This window comes from Podarcis tiliguerta (genome assembly GCF_965153285.1).
Source record: "Podarcis tiliguerta genome assembly, chromosome: 12".
NCBI classification, from domain to species: Eukaryota; Metazoa; Chordata; class Lepidosauria; order Squamata; family Lacertidae; genus Podarcis; species Podarcis tiliguerta.
Window position 1 is genome coordinate 51047418 of NC_139545.1, and position 23623 is coordinate 51071040.

General features: G+C 47.5%; 1 protein-coding gene across 1 annotated transcript; it reads left to right on the forward strand.

Annotated features, from left to right (window-relative positions):
- The first annotated feature begins 1982 nt into the window (after positions 1-1982).
- On the forward strand, positions 1983-16344 carry XIRP1 (xin actin binding repeat containing 1). The gene is made up of 3 exons (XM_083405884.1): positions 1983-2068; positions 4891-4945; positions 7151-16344. Exon 3 carries the CDS (start codon positions 7151-7153, stop codon positions 14771-14773), a length of 7623 nt encoding a protein of 2540 aa, XP_083262010.1. The 5' UTR covers positions 1983-2068; positions 4891-4945; the 3' UTR covers positions 14774-16344.
- The last annotated feature ends 7279 nt before the right edge of the window (positions 16345-23623 follow it).

Genomic DNA, 23623 nt, shown 5'->3' on the forward strand with positions numbered 1-23623 from the left:
ACTAAGTCAGATGGACCAATGATCTGACTCAGTTTAAGGCAGATCCCTATGTTCCTGGTGCAAGAGGGTGCACAGGTGTATTCTTCACAACTTCTCTTCAAAACACACAAAAATGGGCACTGGGCATGTGCTGGTTCCCCCCTTTCCAAGTATTTTAAAAGTGGTGAAGAATACACCATTCCTGACCACTCCTGCATGTGTATAGTCTGCCCTATTCAAATATCCACTTTCATTGAATTTGGAGCTTGAGTTTGCTTCTCTTCCTCTTCCATCCGCCTCCTCTTTTCCTTTTGTGCTGTGTGTTTTGCCATCTACTCAGCACGGAGCTGCTATCCCAGCGCCTTTAGCAAACCACAGTTCCCAGGATTCTTTGGGGGAAACCACGTGCATTAAATGTGCTTTAAATGTATGGGGCGAATGTCACCAAGGCACATGACTCAGGCTGCTGTCTGTAACTCCTTTTCTCGGAAATGTTGCTTTATAAGAGCTGATAAGCCAACAGTGGCTTCAAGCACAATAAAGCCGAGGGGAATTGAGCGTTGCAGTAGATTAACCTACACAGAAAACCTTTCGCCTCTAAATTGCAACTCACTTTGGCAACCCCAGAGGACACGGAGCTAGAGGCATCAAAATGGCGCATGGTTGCACTCATAAAAATGGGATTTAAGTGACTTGCTCCTATGAAGCCTTTTTTTTAAAAAAAAAGTGACAATGGTAATATCAGGCAACATACCTGAGATTTTATGAGTACCAAAGTTCATCTCGGAAAAGGTGTTTTGAGAAGAAATCTGCCCTTTAGTCTCACTGTCACAGCTCTGCAACAAATGATAGCGTTGTGATTATTTGTGAAAGGTATCACAGTGCTTTTTTCTTCCCCCTTTCAGTTTTCTTTGGGGATTTTGGGACTGGGTTTAACAGTCCCTAATTGCTGGAAGCCTCTCTCCCGTCTTTGGAATGCCATATGCATCAGAGTTGGGGAGGTGGTCAGAGAGACTGCTTGAAGCAGGTTTGAATTTAGGCAGAGCAGAGTGGGGAGTTTAGCTGAGCAGGAAGCAATGGGGCTGCGAGGGGTCCAAAACAGGAGATCAAGAGTGAAATCTTATATCTGTCTAGCAAAGAAACTAAGCCCTGTTGAGTTCAGCCAGACTTCTTTGCAAGGGCTCACCCTCACTGTTCCTTTGCTTCCGGGGTTAACAACCGCAGGGCTTGTTTTTAGTACCATGCGCAGGTGGCGCTGTGGGTTAAACCACAGAGCCTAGGACTTGCCGATCAGAAGGTCGGCGGTTCGAATCCCCGCGACGGGGTGAGCTCCCGTTGTTCGGTCCCAGCTTCTGCCAACCTAGCAGTTCGAAAACACATCAAAGTGCAAGTAGATAAATAGGTACCACTCCGGCGGGAAGGTAAACAGCGTTTCCGTGCGCTGCTCTGGTTTGCCAGAAGCGGCTTAGTCATGCTGGCCACATGACCCGGAAGCTGTACCCTCGGCCAATAAAGTGAGATGAGCGCCGCAACCCCAGAGTCAGCCACGACTGGACCTAATGGTCAGGGGTCCCTTTACCTTTACCTTTAGGCCAGATTTAGTAGTGTGGCCATCGGTTGCTAACCAGGATCATACATTATCTGGACCCTGAAGCAGTAAGCTTCCTAGCAGGAGGGTGAGGCTTCACTCCACAAATGGGCAAATGCTGGGATAGCTCAGCTGGTAAAACACAAGCCTCTTAATCTCAGGGTTGCGGGTTCGAGCTCCTCGTTGGGGAAAAGATTCCTGCATTTCATGGGGTTGGACTAGATGACCCTCGGGTCCCATCCGACGCTACAGTTCTGTGATTCTGTGAAGTAGCATTTCTACTGGTGCTGGAACTCTGGCACACATCTTAGCGTGTCTATCTTTGTCCCTGTTGCAGATGAGAAGACCCTGGGAGTTTTAAAAAGCTCGGGCCACAAAAGCCACATACTTCGCCAAGGACACAGGGCGGCCTCGTTCCCCTCTGTGAAGGAGCGGTCCGTTCTCTATCTGTCTCAGGCAGCAGCTGCCGCTGCGGATCTCCCCGGTGGTCTGACAGAACCAGTAAGTTTCTCAGCCTTGACATTCCTCCCATTTTTCTGAGCTAAAAGAAGTATTTGAGCCATGCCTTCCTCCGGCAAATGGTCGAGTAGAGGAGAATTGGGGCACAGGGTGGGAGGGTGAATGCTATTATGGGAGTGTGTTTTTGTGGTCATCTCCCTCTGTCCAAGTAGCTAATATACAATGCATGGATCTGAAATGGTTGTAGGGCAATTTTAAGAGTTCAAATAATTGCAAACACTGTGTTCAGATTGGCATCAGCTTGTTTCCGGGCATATGCATGCGATAGCTTAGTTGGTTAGAGCATGGCGCTGATAATGCTAAGGTTGCAGGTTCAATCCCCGTATGGGATTGAATATTTCTGCATTTCTGGGGGTTGGACTAGATGACCCTAGCTCTACAATTCTATGATAACTAGCATGAATTAGGAATAGTGGAGAAATCCAATCTGGTTCACATTTCAGCATGAACCATCCTAATTTGAATTTCCGACACAATAGAATCATAGAATCATAGAATCATAGAGTTGGAAGAGACCACAAGGGCCATCGAGTCCAACCCCCTGCCAAGCAGGAAACACCATCAGAGCACTCCTGACATATGGTTGTCAAGCCTCTGCTTAAAGACCTCCAAAGAAGGAGACTCCACCACACTCCTTGGCAGCAAATTCCACTGTCAAACAGCTCTTACTGTCAGGAAGTTCTTCCTAATGTTTAGGTGGAATCTTCTTTCTTGTAGTTTGGATCCATTGTTCCGTGTCCGCTTCTCTGGAGCAGCAGAAAACAACCTTTCTCCCTCCTCTATGTGACATCCTTTTATATATTTGAACATGGCTATCATATCACCCCTTAACCTCCTCTTCTCCAGGCTAAACATGCCCAGCTCCCTTAGCCGTTCCTCATAGCACAGCTCTCCTTCAAAATTTGTACTTCTGATTTTGCAGTGCAGGTCTCCAACCAAATCATGTGTGCAAAATAAATATATTGGGGGGGGGGTGGCTCTGTAGAAATGGATATGTTAGTGAAAACAACAAAAGCAAAAAATATGCATTTTATTACGGAAAATTTGCTTGCAATACAAAAATGTATATATTAGGGGAAATTTGCACTAAAACGCTGGTGATTTTTTTAATGGCTTTTTTAAAAAATGCCTGCTGATGAACTCAACTTACTACTGGAAAAATGAGGAGACAGAAATTGAAAATGATAAAATACAGCCAACCCAACATGAATCCAGAGTGCTCTTGATGCAAAACGGATCAGGGCTCCTGCACATTTAACAGTCATATAGAAAAGGACCCTTCTATGGGTGCAGCAATAAAACCGCTAGCACATTTGAAAAAGCTAAGCAGGGTTCAGTGTGGCTTCAAATTGGATAGGGGACCGCGTGTTGAGATTCATGAGATTGCATGGGGTTGGACTAAAAGACCACTGTGGTTCTCTTCCAACTCTACAATTCTATGATTTTATGAAAGAGCCTGGTTGCTAGAGGAGGCCAAATGGCCACCTAGCATCATTTTCTCACAGGTGCCAACCAGGTGTTCCACAGGGATAATAATAATAATAATAATAATAATAATAATAATTACTTATTTATTACTTATATCCCGCCCATCTGGCTGGGCCTCCCCAGCCACTCTGGGCGGCTAAAAACACGATAAAACATCAAACATTAAAAACTTTCCTAAACAGAATTGTCTTCAGATGTCTTCTAAAAGTCAGATAGTTGTTTATTTCCTTGACATCTGATGGGAGGGATCGCAATGACGGAACTGCCAGAAGGGTCTCAGTGCTGGACCTCAGTGTTTGGGTTGAATGATGGAAGTGGAGACGCTCCTTCAGGTATACTGGACCGAGGCCGTTTAGGGCTTTAAAGGTCAGCACCAACACTTTGAATTGTGCTGGGAAACGTATTGGGAGCCAGTGCAGGTCTTTTATGGAAACCCTTCAGGAAGGCCTGAGCACATCAGTATTCTGACTACCTGTGATTCCGAGCAACTGGTACCCAGAGGTGAACTTTCCCTGACACTGGAAGCAGTTGTATAACCATCGTGGCTGGTAGAGATCGATTGCCTTACCCTCTAATTCGTGTTACAGCCATCCAAGTGCGTGTCCAACACTATGTACTGTCTGAATTTTAACAGCTGGGATTCCCTCTTCTACACAGCTGTCAAAAGTGCACGACCCCTGCTCTTTTTCATGTGCCCACCCTGCCAAAAACCTGGGGGATAACAGTTGGTGAGAGTGCAGAGGATTCTCTTTTGGGAATCCCAGTCTCCCCATCCCATCCAATGCTGCTGCCACAGTGAACTACAACTCCCAGAATTCCATGGCCAATGGCAGAGGCAGGTTTGGGGCAGTGCAATCAGTTCCTCTGCAGGAGGTCTTCTCGTCTCCTTCCCAAAGCCTAGTTAGCTCTTTCTCAGCTTTGGGAAGGAGGAAGGAGGGCTCTAGGATCCTGCCAGAGCCACATGCCTCCTTCCCAAAACCTGCTCCTCCCTTGCCCGGCTTTGGGCAGGCAGCTTTGGGCTGGAGGGTCATGTGTCAAATTTTGGCCCTGCACAGGGCGCCAGATTACCAAGGTCCACCCCTGGTTCGTCAAACCAGTCTATGCATGCAGCACAAATACGCCTCCACTATGGTGAAACTGAAAGATCAGAATATTAAGATAAAATAGCTTTAGAGAAATGCGCCTATACACTGACATTGAATTTGGTATTTCCATATTTGTAGCTTACAGGCCTACCAATATGTATTTAGTGATGTGTGTGTATATGTATGCATATATATATATAAGTATAAATCTACTTTCTGTGTTTCGTTCAGAATTTCATACACCAGATCCCTTTGTAATTCTCCGCATAACCAGAAAGCAAATAAGGTAGGAAATGCTACAAACATAGGTGTGGTTGCCTAATCCAGTATCTGTAGGCGGTTGTGCGGTTTATGCTAACAATGAATGCAGGCTTTGTGTCTCACGCTGAGCTTCAACATCACCTTGTGTTTTAAACCTCACTAATGTAGAACTGGTGGAAAGCACCAAACGGCAATTGAAACTGGAGTGATTTGCAGTTTGGTTTGCAGTGTACTGATTTCTGTTGTTGCTGCTGTTGTTTACTAATACGCTGTCCAGACTTTTGTTTACGGGAAATGCTTATGCATCTGACTGAGGGACTCATACTGTACAAAAAGCAGGTGGGACTCACCTGTTTAAATTCTGAGCTACCCATTGCATTCTCTGCGATGTCGGATTCCTCTCTGTGCATCAGGTTCAAACACAGAAGGGGCAATATACCAAAATCCACACTTTCCATATTGAAATTCAGCTCTTCTTCAGGAGGGAACTCCTCTGAATTTTGCAATGTGGTTCCCCAACCAATGAATGCATACGAAACGTGTATATTATCAAAAGCTGCATGCATTAAAAGAATGCATTTTTGAAAATGTACAAAAGTGCATTGAATTGAGAGGAATTGCTTGCCAAATTTAATTAACTGTGTGCCAAGAAAAAGTGTCTATGAGGAGCAACATCCATGGAGAAGCGTATGAATTCTCATGCAAACATTATTTATGCATTGCATTGTTGTGCTGCCTTTTCCTCCAAGGAGCTCAAGGTGGGGTACGTGGTCCTCCCTCTCCTCATTTAATCACAACAACAACCCTGTGAAGTAGTGAGAAGCCATGTTAGGACTTGAACCCTGGTCTCCTAGGTCCTAGTCCCAAACTGTAGCATACTGGTGCAAAAATTCACAAATGTATGTGAAAATGGGGCAAACCGAATTCAAGACTTGAAAAACGTGTTATTCTCTAACCACATGGTGCTCTCAGGTGCAATGGTACCCTCAAGGTCTTCCTTTGCTACCCATGAAGCCTCTGAACCACCACTCATTTCCCCCTCGGTCATGAGGTGGCGAAGTTCTCTTTTCCTGTCTCTGGAAGTACATAGAGTTGAAGAAGGAAGTGGGAAGACTGACACTCCTTCCCACTTCCTCTTTCAGCTCTATGCACTTTCCAAGGCTCAGATTCATCTACAAAATTCAGCCTTTGCTCAGATCTCTTGGAAAAGCAAAGCACATATACACCCCTTTCTCTCTTTCTGCCTCTTTGGCAGGGTATTGTAGATATTAATATTGTGTAGCTTCCAGTGGTTGGGTGCATAAAAACAGACTCATTTTGGAAATAGAACATTACCAAGACCCATAAGTTTAATTACAAACTTTACTTGCAGAACTTTATTCAAAACATAACAAAAACATCAGATGATACATCCAAACAGTTCCGTAAGACATATTTCAGTCCAAAGCATAGGCTTAGCACCTTACAAAATATGAAATAATTCCAGCAGAGGTCTGTCTCTTCCCACATCCTGCATTCCTGCCTGAGGCTGTGTGCTCCTGGAGAGCTTCATTTACATCCTCACTCTCACAGCCTGCAAACAAAAACCTCTAGCCACCACCCTTCCAAGATGGCGAATTTGCAGTTCAATGCCTCTCATGTGATCTAAAGTTAAACACTCACGTGTTAGCTAGCAGAAAACGTCAATAGTTAACTGTCAACTCAGTTAAAGCTCAGAGTCTCTTAGAATACAGCAGTGGACTTTTCCAGTGTTAAACCTTTCAGCAATACTCAGGCATTCCCATATCAGTGTGAATTAAACAATTATACTTAACACAGGGGAGCTGATCTTGGAAAGGGAGGAGAGAAGTGACCAACAGTCATGGCACCTGCACTTGCTCAAAAATCGAAATGCACCCATGGGCGTGAAAAGGTTGGCAACCCCTCTTCTAGCTAAATAGAAACATAGGACTTAAAGACTGAAGAAACAAGCACCTGGGAAGAGTTTGTGTTGTAGCTTCTCACTGGAGTTACAGGTGTCTTTAGCACCACTAACCGGAAACCAGTTGTGGTGGTTGTGCGAGTTTGCAGTGGTGTGACGCTTGTTGTGCTTTGCAGGTACGGAATGAACACGCAGCTAGGCATATTAACCCAAGCTGCTGCATGGATTTGACCTTTCTCACTAACAAACTGGTATACTGACGAAGGGATTATGCTGACTTAAAAATAAAATAAAATTGTTTCCTTAAAGATGGCAGAAGCTCAAAACGAAAAGTCTACTAAGGCAAACATCAAGTCGGATGAGGATTTGCTCCCACCTCCTCCTCCCCAGGATTCTGCCTCAGCCGCATCTTCCGCTCCCGCGACTCAGGATACTAACCCTCTGCCTCCACCTCCTCCCAAGGAGTCCTTCTCCAGGTTCTACCAGCAGCGTCAGGTGAATGAGCTGAAGAGACTTTACCGCCATATGCACCCAGAGCTGAGGAAAAACCTGGAAGAGGCTGTGTCAGAGGACCTGGCAGAGATGCTGAGTACCGACGACCCTGGCGCACAGGCCATAGTGAATCTAGATGCAGTGCTTCCAGGAGAGGTACAATCCATGCGCTGGATCTTTGAGAACTGGACACTGGACTCCATTGGAGAACGTCAAGCCGCCAAGAAGCCGACCGAGGAGGAAGGCATCCCAAGCGGAGACGTGAAGAACAGGTCCATGAGGTTTGAAAGCCAGCCGTTCAACGGAGACAAGCTGGTCCCTTCAGCCCAGGCATCCGAGAAGGAACAAGCCAAAGGGGATGTACACACGGCTCGGTGGTTGTTTGAAACCCAGCCGCTAGACTCCTTGAACAAAATGTATTTGGATGAGACCGACTTGCAAGAGGCAGTCCTCAAAGAGCCCGTGCAGAGAGGGGATGTGAAGGGGGCCGCCCGGCTCTTTGAAACCCATTCCTTAGACGCCTTGGGCCGCTGCAGTTCGGTGGAGGAGCAGAACATCTTGCAGCTGAAGTCGGAGATTCAAGAGCTCAAAGGCGACGTCCAGAAAACCGTCAAGCTCTTCCAAACTGAGCCCCTCTGCGCCATCAGGGACAAAACAGGAAACATGCACGAAATCAAATCTGTCTGCAGAGAGGAAATTCAGAGCAATGCCGTGAAGACGGCCCGCTGGCTCTTTGAGACCCAGCCTCTGGACACGATCAACAAGGACACCTCCAAAGTGCAAGTCATCCGAGGGATATCGCTGGAGGAGGTGGCCCCGGGGAACGTCAGCGGAGCAAAATGGATGTTCGAGACGCAGCCCCTGGATGCCATAAGGGAATTTACCGTGGAAGAAGCAGACTTCAAGGCTTCTCCAGACCTTATCCAGGGGACTGATGTCAGTAAACAGTGCCTCATTTTTGAGACACAGCCTCTTGACGCCCTGAAAGGAGAAGCCTCCGACAGCATCCCAGCCAAGGAGGAAGTTATCAAAGGCGACGTGAAGTCAACTCTTTGGCTGTTCGAAACCCAGCCGATGGAGAGGCTGAAGGATGACTTTGAAGTGGGTCATTTGAAGAAAGTAGAGCTTTCAGAGGAGGAGAAAGGAGCGGTGAGGCAAACAAAGCACGTCTTCGAGACCTGTCCTTTGGGCAGCATCTCCAAATCTCCACCTGAGGACTCCTCGGCCACCAGCGTACAAGAGGTGGAGAAAGGCGACGTGAAGGCCTTCAAGAGCCTCTTTGAGACCCTCCCCTTAGATAGCATCAGGCAAGCGAGCACCGAGGAGGCTATCAAGGAAGGAGAGGAAATAGTTCCAGGGAACGTCAAAGCGAATCAGCTTCTGTTCGAGACGACGCCTCTGTACGCCATCAAGGACAGCTTTGGGAACTTCCACAAAGTCACCTCTGTGAGCAGAGAAGAGGAGGTAGTGGGCGGAGATGTCAAGAACTACAAGTGGATGTTTGAGACCAAGCCCTTGGACCAGTTTGACGACAGCATCCAAAAAGTGGACCTTATCAAGGGGATCACTAAGCAGGAGGTGGTTGCCGGGAACGTGGAGACAGCCAAGTGGCTTTTTGAGACACAGACCATCGACGTCATCCACAGTCAGATGAACCAGGCAGAGCAGAAGGTCTCTGAGAAAGGAGACTCTTCCCAAGGGGGGGACGTGAAGACCTGTAGGTGGTTGTTTGAGACACGCCCAATGGACACCCTGTATGAGAAAGAGGAGAAGAAGAAGCAGGATGGAGAAGAGCCTGTGCCACGAGCAGATGTCAAGTCTTGCACGTGGATGTTTGAAACACAGCCCTTGGATTCCCTGAAAGGCCAAGAGGAACAATATCTGCAGGTCAGCAAGACCTATCGCCAGGACGAATTGCAAGGGGTGGACGTGAAAACAGCCAGGCACCTGTTTGAGACGGAACCCTTAATCAATAACGTCACTAGTGACGCCGATTCAAAGAAAATAATCCGGTACTCCAGCCGTGTGGAGATCCAGTCTGGTGAAGTGTCCAGGGTGAAGGAGTTTTTTGAAGCGAAGCCCTTAGATTCAGCTGGTAAGTCCAGCCCGGTCATGAAGGCCATCGATATCCCAACAGATGGGAACATCGAGGCAGGGGCAGTGCACAAGTTTACCTGGCTCTTTGAAAACTGCCCCATGGATACCTTGAAAAGCAGCACGGAGGGCATTCAAGAGGTGCCCCCCGAAAAGGACATCCGAGGTGGAGATGTCGGAGGCAAGAGATTCGTCTTCGAAACCTACTCCCTGGATCAGATCCACGACAAAGAGAACGAGATGCAAATCAAGAAAATCCAGGAGGAGACCATGAACAAAGACAGCAGCGTCAAGTCTTGCACAATGCTATTTGAAACACAGCCTCTTTACGCCATCCAGGACAGAGACGGAGGATACCATGAAGTCACATCTGTGAAGAAGGAAGAAATCATGAAAGGGGACGTAAAAGGCGCCCGGTGGCAGTTTGAGACCAAACCCTTGGACCAGATCAAGAAAGACGAAGAGGTGTTTGTGATCAGGGCTGTTACCCAAGAGGACGTCAAGAAGGGAGATGTCCAAACAGCCAGGTGGAGGTTTGAAACAGAGCCTCTGGATTCCATCGCTGATGAGAAGAGGCCTGTCTTGAAAACTGTTGACGACGTGCCAAAGGGGGACGTCCAGTCCAACAAGCAACTCTTTGAATCAGAGCAAGTGAGTCAAAAGAAGTACGTGAGGATGGTCAGTGTCAGTGATGTCCAGCAAGGAGATGTGAGGACATCCACCTGGCTTTTTGAAAACCAGCCTATTGACTCCCTCAGAGGAGAATCTGAAAGCACCTCCAGCCTGAACACGGTACAGAGGGAGGACATTGCCAAAGGGGATGTGAAACGCTGCACGTGGCTGTTTGAAACTCAGCCCATGGACAGCCTGAAAGACACAGAGGCTTCTGCAAGTGCTGAGCCCCAAGAGCTGGTCCCTCAGGCCGACGTGAAGAGCACCACGTGGTTGTTTGAAAGCACGCCTCTGGACAAGCTCAGCGCTTCTCAACACTGCACAGAAACAGAAGTTAGGGAGAGAACCATAAAGGACACTTTGGAAGTTCTCTTCTCCTACCAAGTGATCCAACACGACGGCATCCTTATCGAAGCCAACGACATTGAGAGCGTCAAGATGGCCAAGTATCAACTCGGCAGCCAAGGAGCCCCCGAAATCCAGAAGGAAGAGGTCATGGGAGGCAACCTGCAAAGGATCTTGATGCGGCTGCTTCAGAGGCCCAACGTGGAGAGCCAGGGGGTTTTGGTGCAGGAAAAAGAGACTGGGGATATCAAAATCAGTGCAGTGCAGCTATTGGAGTCTGGCAAGGCTGAAAAGAGCCAAGAGGAGTTGAGCAGCAATGCGGCCAAGGCTCTCCAAGAAGTTCTTAGCCAAGACACCTCAAGCAAGAAAGGGGTCGTTATGCAGGAGACACAAATGGGGTCAGCAAACTTGACCATCTACTCTCTCCTTCACCACGTTGCTCAACAGCAGCAGTTTGTCAAGGGGGATGTCAAGTTGACGATTGGGAATCTGCTGGCTTCTGCCCAGGAGCAGAGGGCAACTGCGACCGTCCGGCGAGAGGACAATGAGAGGGGCAATGTCCAGCTGTACACCAGCTGCATCGAAAAGGGAGACCTGGATTACTTAAAGAACCTCCAAAGGGATTCCGAGATAGAGGGCCTGGTTTCCTCGCAAGCAAAAGAGGAGTCCCTGAAAACGGTGGAAGAGGTCAGAGTATCTCCTGCCCAGCTGCAGGAGGAAAAAAATGTGACAGCGGCAGCAGACATTGTGCTGGGGAATAGCAGTGGGGCTAAGCGAGTGGTCTTATGTGAGAGCAAAGAAGGTACATTAGAAAGGAAGGCGATGCATGCAAGTGATCTAGGTTCCTCTGCGCACTGCCCTGCGCAAACCCCGCCCCCTGTGATAGTCAAAGAAGGTCTTGTTTCTGGGAGTGTTAATTTGCCCATGCAGTCAGTGCAAAAGGCACAGAATGGTAGCCACAGGGTAGCCAGAGAAGAACAAATTATCTTGGGCAACAGGAAGGAGGGCACAGCCGTCAGCACCACTGCCACCACCAAAGTAGCAGATCAGAAGGATAATACAGCTGGGGTGACCCACTGTTCCACGGTCGGGGAAGCCAGCCAGATGGCAGCACAGTCCAAAACGCAGGTTCTGGGGAGCGACCTTCAAGCAGCGATGCAAAGCCTACGGCTAGCCACGGCAGAGGCCCAAAGCCTCCAGCACCAAGTCCAGAGCAAGCTGCAGAAGACGACTGAAGAGATTCAGCTGAGCCCCGCACAGCCCCAGGTGGCTGTGCAATCCATTGCAGCAAACCCAGAGGGCTGCGAGGCCACCAAGCAGCAGCAGCAGCAAGCAAGCAACGTCACTTTCCTCCGCGTGCAGGAGGCCTCCAGGTCCCAGAAGACCATGTCTCAGAAGACCATGGTGTCCCACGCAAAGGTCAGTGCTTCTGAGGAAGTCCAGGGAGGCGCGCTGCCCATTGCAGCCTGCCCGGACGGCCGAGCTGCGCCTAGTGCAGGTCTTAGTATTAAGGATGGCCTGTATACTGCCACGCCAGTGAAGTCCTATGTAAACCCATTTGTCGAGTCTGATTACAAAGAGCACTCTTCCGTTCCAGAAGAACGAGAGCAAGAGGCGATAATCAGAGGGGATGTAAAGACCGCTATCCGGGCCCTCCAGAGTGCCGCCACAGAACAAAGAGACAAAGTAGACAAAGAGGACGTTGTCCGTGGCAACTTAAAAGCCGCGCTCGAGTCCCTGGAGAAGTCTAACGTTAATGTCTCCAAAGGAGATTTTAAAGCGGCCATGATATACAGGAATGCAGGGCTGTCCCATTCCAGTTGTAAAAAGAAACATGAGTCTGTTAGTAGTCAGGCAGCTGCTGTAGTGGCTTCAGGCTCGCAAGCTCTTAACGACTTTCCTCCTCCTCCTCCAGCTTCAGCTTCAGTGATGGCCGAAGGGAGCTCGCCAGCCCCAACCAAACTGAGAGAAGCAGAGGCTGTAGAGCATTGCCTCCCCACCCCACCCCATGTTCCTCAGACTCTCCCTCCTCCACCTGCCAAGCCCAGCAACCAGCGTCCTTTAGAGAAGCCGCAACTTCCCCCCAAGCCCGACGTTCTCGCCCCACCAAGGAAGAAACCCGTCCCACCTCCGAAACCAGACTTCCTTTCGAAGGAAGCACCACCCCACCCTCCCTGCTGCAGGAAAGGGCAGTCGGGGAAAGTGGTGTCTCCCCTTTCCCCACCCAAAGCTCCAGCCACAACTGAGCAGGACAAACCTATGGCTTCCCCTACAAAGCAAACCAGGGCACCTGGGGAGGCTGATGCAGGGAAGAAATCTGCATGCGGAGATGATTTGACGGGCTGCCCCGTGCCGACTGTCGTCACGGACGTCGCTTTTGAGAAGAGGGCCACGAAAAGTACTGTCAAGACCCCTCTGCAAGTAGCGGAAGAGAAATATAAGGCAAAGAAGGGAGAGCAGAGCAAAGTGGAAGCGTCTTCATCAGAGGAGATTAAAAATGGGTCGGTTGCCTGCGGAGGAGGGAACTGCCAGCCTACTACCCAAATCCAAGGATCTCTGGAGTTGTGCCAGCAAGAAAAGAGTTGTGTGCTACCTGGCAAGCAAGACTCTCTCTCACCTCTTGGAGGTCAAATGGGTCTTCCTAACTTGGAAGGTCAGAGGAAGCCATATCTCTCTGCAACATGCGAGGCCAATATTCTGAGAAAAGGAACCGTCACAGCCCATGTCTCCTCATCGAAGATAGAAAAGGCAACCGTCATTGGAGGCTCTGCTACAAAGAGAACAAGCCCGAGGGCGCAAGAAGAGGCACCAGGAACTTGTGGTTCAATGTCTTCACCATCAAAGCAGTTCTTTAAAGGGCACCAGTCTGTGAGCAGCAGGGGGTTAGGAGAACCGGAAGCGAAGGCTGAAGAAGAGACGGAAAAGGAAAAGCCAGTCGTGGTCATGCGGGAGAAAGCGTGCAGAGAAACCGAAGACGAACGTCGCAAGAGGCTGTCTGTTCACAAGGAGGAGATCATGAAAGGGAACGTCAAGGAAGCCATGGAGATATTTGAGAACCTGCGAAGGCAAGAGGAGCTCCAGGAAATCCTAACCCGAGTGAAGGAATTTGAGGAGGAAACCTCCAAGGTGGATGTGAAAGCCTTGAGAAGCCTCTTCGAGAACGTCCCTGAGTGGGTGGTGTATCACAAAGCTCACCTGGCGAAACAGCCCAAGGCGGAGAAGGCTGGGCAGATGAAGGAAGCACGCGAAGATGCCGACAGCGTTTCGTCGGTGGAGTTAGCCTTTGAAGATCTGGAGAGAGCCAGTGCTGAGATCATTCATCTAAAGGAGCAGACCCTGAGCAGGCTGCTAGACATTGAAGAGACCATCAGGAAAGCCCTGTATTCTATTTCCAGCCTGAAATCCGAATCAGACATAGCTGGGCTCTCCGGACTTCTCAAGGAGTCTCTTGGGAGTTCCCAGGGCCTTGCAGCCGGCAACAACATCCGCAAGATCAGCATTGTCTCCAGCAAAGCCAAACAAGAAAGAGGGGTGCAGAACTCATCCGGGGAAGAGGAAAGGAGGCACGAGGTGCCCAAAGTGGAGCTAGGGGTCCCCTGCATTGTTCAGCCACGAGTGACTTCTCCTTCTTCCCCTTCTTACATCTCCATTCAATCGGCTGCACGGAGGACCGCAGAATCCCCCAAAATGGTGCGTTCCTCTTCCTCAGACTACTTGGACAGGGCAGCAGAAAGGGACACGTTCGCTCAGGATATTTTTAGCTCCTTGCCACGTCACTCGGTGAGGTCTGACGGCTGCAACTTGACCTTCAGTGAAGGTGAGCAGGAGCTCATCAAGATGAGAAAAGGAGGGAGCTTAATTAAGCAGCAATATCTCCGTAGTCCCGACCATCTCCAACATCACCTTAGCAGCAATGGTGATCAGGAACGGGAGACCTCCCAAAGCTTGACCCAAGGAGGAGTAGCTCCCCTGAGCTCTTTAAGCCCATCAAATCCAAGAAGGCAGAAAAGCATACTAGAACTTCAGACGAGTTCCGATGGATCCAAGCTCTATGGGGCTACTCGAACCGTAACGGAACAGTATGAGGAGGTGGACCAGTTTGGAAACAAAATCATCACTTCTTCCACCACCGTCACCAAACAGTCAGAGACGCAGACCTCCTCCACATGCGACATGGTCTCCTGCCCTACTAGATATGAAGTGACGGCCTCTCCAATCCTTCGTAGGTACCTGAACAGCCCAGCAGAAGACTTCCACTCAAACGGAGGCAACCAGGAAACAGGGGTGGTCTATGTCACTTTCAGCAACTCCAAGCCTGCCAAAAAATGAATCAGATAACAGTGATGGCGGGTAGTCTACCAGCTAGCTAACCTCACTCCAGGGCTGAAGGTTAAGCCAGCTGGTTTTAATAGGACCCAAATGTCTTTAATCCAGCACATTCAAGATAAAGGAACTGTAAATTATGGAAATTGCATGACAGGAGATGCTCTTCAGCTTCGCAAAACTTTTGCAGAACAGTCTTAGGGTTTGTGTGAGACTGTGACTGATGAACTCCAAACCGGTTCTGGAAGAAGATGGCTTCCTGCCATCACAATACAGACCTGGATTTCAAACTGAAGAGAAAGAGATTGGGGCAACTGCTTTTAAGAGTGGGCCCTGTGTTTAAGACTTCTTCTAAGGCTTGCCCTGCTGTCCTAGGCCAACGGTCCAAACAGTCTTTCCCCAAAAAATAGACAATCAGATGTTCAAAGCAGAGGTCAAAGAGACAGACACTGGACACAACTAAAGAACCAGGGAGCCAATATTTTGGGGGGGATCACCAGTGTTGAAGCAACGATTCTTCAACATCAACTTCTTTGGTCTGGTCATGTTATGCAGATGCCTGATGATCGTCTTCCAAAGCAGCTTCTCTATTCTGAACTTAGAAATGGAAAGCGTAATGCTGGTGGTCAACAAAAGAGGTTCAAAGACTGTCTCAAGGCAAATCTTTTAAAAATGTAGTATAAACACCAAAAATTGGGAAACACTTGCCTGAGAGTGCTCCAGTTGGAGAACAGCCTTTACCAAAGGTGTCATGGGCTTTGAAGACGCTCAAACTCAGGACACAAGGGAGAAACGTGCTAAGAGGAAGGCACGTTTGGCAAATCTACACCGTGATCAACTCCCGCCCGGGAACCAATGTCCCCACTTTGGAAGGACGTTTGGTTCCAGAATTGGCCTCCACAGTCACTTATGGACTCATTGTTAAAACCGTGTTTATGGAAGACAATCTTACTCGGCTACGAGAGATCGCCAAAGAAGAAGATCATTCTCAATCTGCGGTGCCCTTCCCCCACCTCTTATTTTGATTGACAGAAGCCCCCCAACCTATTTGCTCCCCTTACTCTCACTTCCCTCCATGCCATTTGCCCACAGACACTCCCGTGACTTCTCTATAGCTAGAAATTGAAACAGTTTTTATCACAGCTGTCAATAGCTTTGGCTTAATTACGTTTCCAACAGGATATTTAGAGCTATCCATATGTAGCAACAGATCCGTATCAGGATGAAATACATGAACCCATATTTAAGAATTCCTATCATTGTCTTTCCCTCTTAATGAGAAAATGGGGGGAGGGATTCTAGAAAATACCAGGGTGGATTTTTTTGCATATTGATGGTTATTGCTTTCCTCTTTTTTTAAAAAAAAAATAGAACTGTAATTTATTATTCATTGTTAACATGTCTTGTATTCTTAGACTCCTCGCTTTCTTACCTGTTCAGTATTTAAATCAATTGTGAAACCATGTAAGAGCAATTTTATTACAACGTTTTGTATATTCTCAAGTGAAGATTTTAGGTATTTTGTGGTTGTTTTTTTAAAAATCTGCATTCTGAAGGTAAATTTGACTTCTGAAAAATAACTTGAGTCAGTTTGTTTGTCTGCGTGGGTGTGCTTAGCCAAAAGAGTTAATTCCTTTGAAATCACCCATCAGATCATTTCTCTTCATGAAGTAGTTAAATCTGTCTATTGAAAGAGCCAAGGGGGTTTTAAATGACCATGAAACAACAATGGAAATTCCTGAACACTTTTACAGTGTGGTGTGATGGGGGTATTTTTTTCTTAGCCAAAGACCTGTTTGTTATTTTATTTAAACTGACCATTTCAACACCAGTCAGACATCCTTCATTTTTTCATTTCTCTTCCAATAACAGCAGTCTGGTGTACAGAAGTTAAGAAAGTAAAGAGAATCACTTTTACTAGGCTGAGTGATGGGAGAAAACTTCCACATTCTTAATTCCTGTTCAAGGTTGCCTACATTTCTTTATGTCAGACTGCTATTAAGAGAAAAGAGGATTAAGATAATACATATCTTTTTATGTATGAATCAAATTTATAGACCTCTGCATGGCATAAAGCCTTCAAAATGGTATACAGGGCAAAAACAGAATAAAACAGAAGCACAAGCTCTAAGGACATCAAAATCGATTCAATGAACTTAAAAATATATATAAACCATCCATACAAACCCTAAAAAGGAAATTCATTATAAAGGAGATTCTTTACCAGGAATAACTTTCTGACAGTAAGAGCTGTTTGACAATGGAACAGAATCTCCATCCATGGAGGTTTTTAAGCAGAGGTTTGGGTGGCCATCTCTCATGGATTCTTTAGCTGAGATTCCTGCCTTTCACGGGGTTGGACTAGATGACCCTCGGGGTCCCTTCCAACTCTTAAAATTCTATGATTCTATGACTTCCGGCTCCCTGTCCTGCAGCTACATATAATATTCATTCCTTAAAACCCAACCATTCTATCTTCTATAAACCTGCATTATTCCAATATTCAAATCCTGATATTACCAGTTCATTTTCTATTTCACTCAAAAAGTCCACAAGAAATTTCCAGTCCTTAACAAATGTCAGTAATGATTCCCCTGTTGTTGTTGTTGTTTAGTCGTTCAGTCGTGTCCGACTCTTCGTGACCCCATGGACCAGAGCACGCCAGGCACTCCTGTCTTCAATGATTCCCCTAACCCGTCTCTAATCAAGCTTCGCCATCGCAGCCAGATCCAATAATTTTATCAGTCATTCTTCTATAGCAGGGGTCAGCAACCTTTTTCAGCAGGGGGCCTGTCCACCGTACCTCAGACCATGTGGGGGGCTGGACTATATGGGGGGGAATGAACGAATTCCTATGCCCCACAAATAACCCAGAGATGCATTTTAAATAAAAGGTCATGTTCTACTCATGTAAAAACACACTGATTCCTGGACCGTCCGCAGGCTGGATTGAGAAGGCAATTGGGCCGGATCCGGTCCCCAGTCCTTAGGTTGCCTACCCCTGTTCTATAAAAGGTAAAGATAAAGGGACCCCTGACCTTTAGGTCCAGTTGTGGCAGACTCTGGGGTTGTGGCGCTCATCTCACTTTATTGGCCGAGGGAGCCAGTGTACAGCTTCCGGGTCATGTGGCCAGCATGACTAAGCCGCTTCTGGTGAACCAGGGCAGCACACGGAAATGCCGTTTACCTTTCCGCCAGAGCGGTACCTATTTATCTACTTGCACTTTGACATGCTTTTGAACTGCTAGGTTGGCAGGAGCAGGGACCTAGCAATGGGAGCTCACCCCATCACGGGGATTCGAACCGCCAACCTTCCGATCGGCAGGTCCTAGGCTCTGTGGTTTAACCCACAGCACCACCCGCATCCCTCCCTGTTCTATAGCTATGATGAAGTTCTTATGACTTTCTGGGCATAAGCAAAACCACTTTGTTCCTCCTTTTCAAGGGTTCCTGCCAGATTTCTAGAGTCAGTGGCGTGTGATGGTTAGAAGGTCAAACTAGACTAGGGTTCAAATCACCACTCATCCATGGAAGGCCTTAGGCCAGTCACTCTCTCTCAGCCTGGCCTACCTCACAGGGTTAGCGTGAAGATAAGAAATGGGGAGGAGGGAGAAATTGAAACACAGAACATCAGAAAACAAGAACTTTCTTTAACTTATAAATTCAAGCAATCACTCAATGGAAAGTTCACATCATGGAGTGTTTATTTGTGCAGAGAGCTTCCAAGGTGTTCTGGGCCAGCTGATTGTTCTGGCTGCTGCGGATTAAAATTCTGGATCCAAAGGAAACTTTGCTGACTCTTCATCTCTCCTGAACGTCGCCAACAATGACTTCATCATTTGTGTCACAGGCATGTCCTAATGCCCTGGGGAAGCTGTTTATAGCAGGTGAAATAATAGCAGATGTGTGATCCTTTTCGCGAAGTCGGTCTCATCCAGGGAACTGACTCACCTCGTCTCAGATTACTCCGGCTCCACAAGATGCCTCCAGTTTGTGGCTCTTGTGGAGCAAGAAATGAAATTGCTCAAAATGCAAATCCAGACCAAAGAAAGGGCAGAAAAAAACACTCTTGCCACCTCCCTTTTCAGCAAGCTTTCTCGCTGTGGAATTTAAGCGTTGCGTTGCAAAATTTGGAGGATATAAATTAAATTGCCGGCTCGCCAAACAGTCCTTGTGGAAGTGTTGCCTTTATCCAACCATTCTAGAATATCATTTCAGAAAGCAAATCATATTATGGGGTGTTTGTGTTAATCCTCTAAAGTGGATTAACACTAAAGTTAATCCTCTAAATAGCCAGGTTAGGGAGTCCAGCTCTGCGTGGCACTCTCAGTTCTGCCAATTCTACAAATCTATGGTCACTTTCTGAAACCTGCTCATCGCACATTCGTCCTGTTTTGATTGCTGCGGTTCCCAGGACTCTGTGAGAGGAGCTGTGACTGTTTAAAATTGTTTGATACTGCTTTAGGTTTTTATTGTAAATAAAGGTAAAGGTAAAGGGACCCCTGACCATTAGGTCCAGTCGTGGCCGACTCTGGGGTTGTGGCGCACATCTCGCTTTATTGGCCAAGGGAGCCGGCGTACAACTTCCGGGTCATGTGGCCAGCATGACTAAGCCGCTTCTGGTGAACCAGAGCAGCACACGGAAACGCCGTTTACCTTCCCACCGGAGCCGTACCTATTTATCTACTTGCACTTTGACATGCTTTCGAACTGCTAGGTTGGCAGGAACAGGGACCGAGCAATGGGAGCTCACACTGTTGCGGGGATTCGAACCGCCGACCTTCCGATCGGCAAGTCCTAGGCTTTGTGGTTTAACCCACAACGCCACCCGTGTCCCTTTATTGCAGATAGGCCCATAATATTACATCAAGCAAATGTTATTCCACATGGGACGCGGGTGGCACTGTGGGTTAAACCACAGAGCCTAGGACTTGCCGATCAGAAGGTCGGCGGTTCAAATCCCCGCGCCGGGGTGAGCTCCCCTTGCTCGGTCCCTGCTCCTGCCCACCTAGCAGTTCAAAAGCACGTCAAAGTGCAAGTAGATAAACAGGTACTGCTCCGGCAGGAAGGTAAATGGTGTTTCCGTGCACTGTTCTGGTTCGCCAGAAGCGGCTTAGTCATGCTGGCCACATGACCCGGAAGCTGTACGCCAGTTTCCTTGACCAATAAAGCGAGATGAGCACTGCAACCTCAGAGTCGGTCATGACTGGACCTAATGGTCAGGGGTCCCTTTACCTTTACCTTTATGTTCCTATGGCAGTGCTCCTTGCCTGCTGCAGCTGCTGCTACAACCTCCCAGACTACCCAAGATAATTTCCCAGCAAGAGAGATGATGGGGCATCGTAGGCATCAGTTCTCATGGACATTAAAGCAGTTTGGTCCAGCCTTCCTCAACCCGGTGCCCTTCAAATATTCCTGGGCTCCAACCTCCCATCATACTTGGCTGTGTGGGGTAGGAGAATCCATCAATTTCCATTTCTCTTGGCTTGTTGTTTTTCCAGTCTTAGTTCTGAGTACAAATGCTTACGATTGCAGTGTAAGACTTCACAGTCTTGACCCAGTTAGCTGGGAGTAGGCTCCATTGAACACAGTGGGACTTACTTCTGAGTAGACAAGTGTAAAGCTCTATTTACAATAAAGGAATGAACACTCCACACATTTCCTAAGAAATGGCTGGCTGCGGAAACGTTGCAATGAAAGAATTTAAAGTGGATTGGTGACATTTTACTTCAAAATTGTAGGAAGGCCTTTGTGTGCCAGCTTTACCGTTTCCTACATATATTATTATTATTATTATCATTATATTATTATTATTATTATTATTATTATTATTAACAACAACAACAACAACAACAACAACAATAATAATAATAATAATATACTGCCCTATATCCGGAGATCTCAGGGTGGTTCACAGAACAAAATCAAACCACAGAACCACAAAATACACAATCAAAATAAAAACAACTCAATAACACACTCCCCGAGGGGGGAAATGTAAAAGGGCATAAGTGAAGGTATTTCATTTTCAGTATAAACAGGACTCTGTTTTTGCACCTACACATGCACACACACACACACACTCCTTTTTAATTGCTCTCTGAGACGTGGAGGAAAAAGGAAAACCGGGACATTCCAGGATCAAAACAGAAACCAGGATGGCTTCTGTAATTCTCAGACTGTCCCTGGAAAATCATGACACTTGGAGAACATGCTGTAGCTGCTGTCTCTGGCTTAGTCATCACCTTGCAGGCCTGTGATGCCCAAGAAAGTCTTATCCCATGAGTGCTGCCTCATCGAGAGCAAGCCATGGCCAAACTAGTTACAGTGGTGCCCTGCAAGACGAATGCCTCGCAAGACGGAAAACCCGCTAGACGAAAGGGTTTTCCGTTTTGGAGGTGCTTCGCAAAACGAATTTCCTATGGGCTTGCTTCGCAAGACGAAAATGTCTTGCGAGTTCCTGCGATTTTTTTCCGCTCCCCACCCCCTTTTTCTAAGGCACTAAGCTGCTAATAGACTTTTAGCAGCTAATCCGCTAATCCCTTAAGCCTTTAATAGCCGCTAAACCGCTAATAGCGCTAATCCGCTAATCCGCTAATCCGCTAATGGGGTTGCTTCGCAAGACGAAAAAACCGCTAGACGAAGAGACTCGCGGAACGGATTCTTTTCGTCTTGCGAGGCACCACTGTATTTAGACAGAGCCAGTTTTCTCAAGCGGAGGGTGGGTGGGTGGGTGGGTTGCCATAATCTTCGTTCCCACCCTGACCCCACCCTCAACTGCACTGCATCACACAACAGAAGTGTGAAAATTCCTGCATTTCGACGGATGCCATTAGTGCACCTGTTTTGAACAAAGGAGAGCCGTAAAGAGCTTCCCTCTGTGAGTAAGTAGCTAATGTAGGTGCCTTCCTCCCTCCCATTGGATGGGATTAGTTGATCATTTGGGGTGCTCAAACCACAGTGTGATTCTATCTCTTTCTCTGCCCTTTGAGATGTGTAAGCCCTGCATACCTGAAGGAGCGTCTCCACCCCCATCGTTCTGCCCGGACACTGAGGTCCAGCTCCGAGGGCCTTCTGGCGGTTCCCTCCCTGTGAGAAGTGAGGCTACAGGGAACCAGGCAGAGGGCCTTCTCAGTGGTGCCCCCCCCCCCCCCCGTGGAACACTCTCCCATCAGATGTCAAGGAAATAAATAACTACCTGACTTTTAGAAGACATCTGAAGGCAGCCCTGTTTAGGGAATTTTTTAATGTCTGATGTTTTATCATGTTTTTAATATTCTGTTGGGAGCCACCCAGAGTGGCTGGGGAAACCCAGCCAGATAGATGGGGTATAAATTGTCAGACCTTGCGTTTGACCGAGCTCCCTGAGTCCTCTGACGTGATTAATGACCTGAGCCTTTGATGAGGCTCCAGGCATGTTCCCTCATTATGCAGAGTATCCAGCACGCAGGGAAGGACGAGAAATATGCGCTACATTGCAAAGAGTTTTATTTCTAACTACGCAGACAGAAAAGAAACATCCTCTCTCTGCGAGAGCAGAGAAACAACAGAAAAACAAAGGAACAGGAAACCAGTAACATCACATCCATCTTCTGTCTTCCGTGAGACTTCAACAGCCTGGAATCTCTGGAGTGCAAAACAGAGCTTGTGACTTCAAGCACTGCACAGTGGCATAAACAGAAACCAACATAAATAAATATATTATTATTATTATTATTATTATTATTATTATTATTAGACATTATGCCACTCCCATTGCAGCCATTTTGTGACAGGCGCCCACGGCACTTTGTCCCCTCTGGGCCCAAGAGGTTGGAGACCTCTGCAATGTAAGAAAGACGCTCTCTCACTCTTCAAAACAGAGGAAGAGTGTGAACAGGAATGGGAGGGGGAAAACACATGCAGGAATAAAAGGCAAAGCGATGCCCCCATTGCAGCTCCAGAAGCCAGCCTGGGAGTTGGGGCAGAGGAAATCCCAGGAGCCCATTGCTACCAGTCAGAAGAGGAAAGCGATGTTTGCAGTTTGTGGGTGACTTCTGCAAAGCGAGTGTGTCGGTGTATTTTATAGAAGCAGTCTATCTACTGCAGATGAAACCATCGTCTAAAGTGCAGTAGCGCATTGAAAAGTCACTACAGCCTGACAGACCTAGATCTTGCCTTCCGGAGGCCCCAGGAGGCCCCAAGGAGAGGAGAGGCACTTGTGGGATTTTCCTGCCTCAGCTGCCAAAATAAATGGGCTGGACATAGGGATGGGTGAACCAGGCTGTTTTGGTTTCTCTCCGTTTCTCATTTTTCCAACCTTAACTTCAGTTTTCCATGGCAGTTCATGACTGCTATTATTTTTAAATCCTCACAAAAATCCATCAGCCTTTTAGCGCACGTAATCCTAATATACACATTTATTTATTTATTGGCAAAGCACGTTTTACCGAATACAATGCAGTTTTCTTTAGTACGCTCACTGACATATGCATTTTTCTGCACGCTTTACCTCAGCGTGTGCATTTTTGCACACGTTACGTGGCTGGAGAACTGCGCTGCAGAAACCGGATAAGGGCAGATTTGGTTCACATAATGTTCTCAAAGGGAGAATTTGGGAATGGGAACTGAAATTAATTTCTCCCCCACCCCAGCTGGATAGAGGGGGACTGCTCTGTCCCTGGTTTAGAGCCTTCTTGGGAGTGTGGGAGTTCCTGCTAAGGCAGAAGAAGAGTTTGGATTTGATATCCCACCTTTCACTCCCTTTAAGGAGCCTCAAAGCGGTTAACATTCTCCTTTCCCTTCCTCCCCCACAACAAACACTCTGTGAGGTGAGTGGGGCTGAGAGACTTCAAAGAAGTATGACTGGCCCAAGGT

What these genes read in the sequence shown, in the direction of transcription:
- XIRP1 (XM_083405884.1), top strand. Translation starts at nt 7,151, where the DNA reads ATGGCAGAAGCTCAAAACGAAAAGTCTACTAAGGCAAACATCAAGTCG.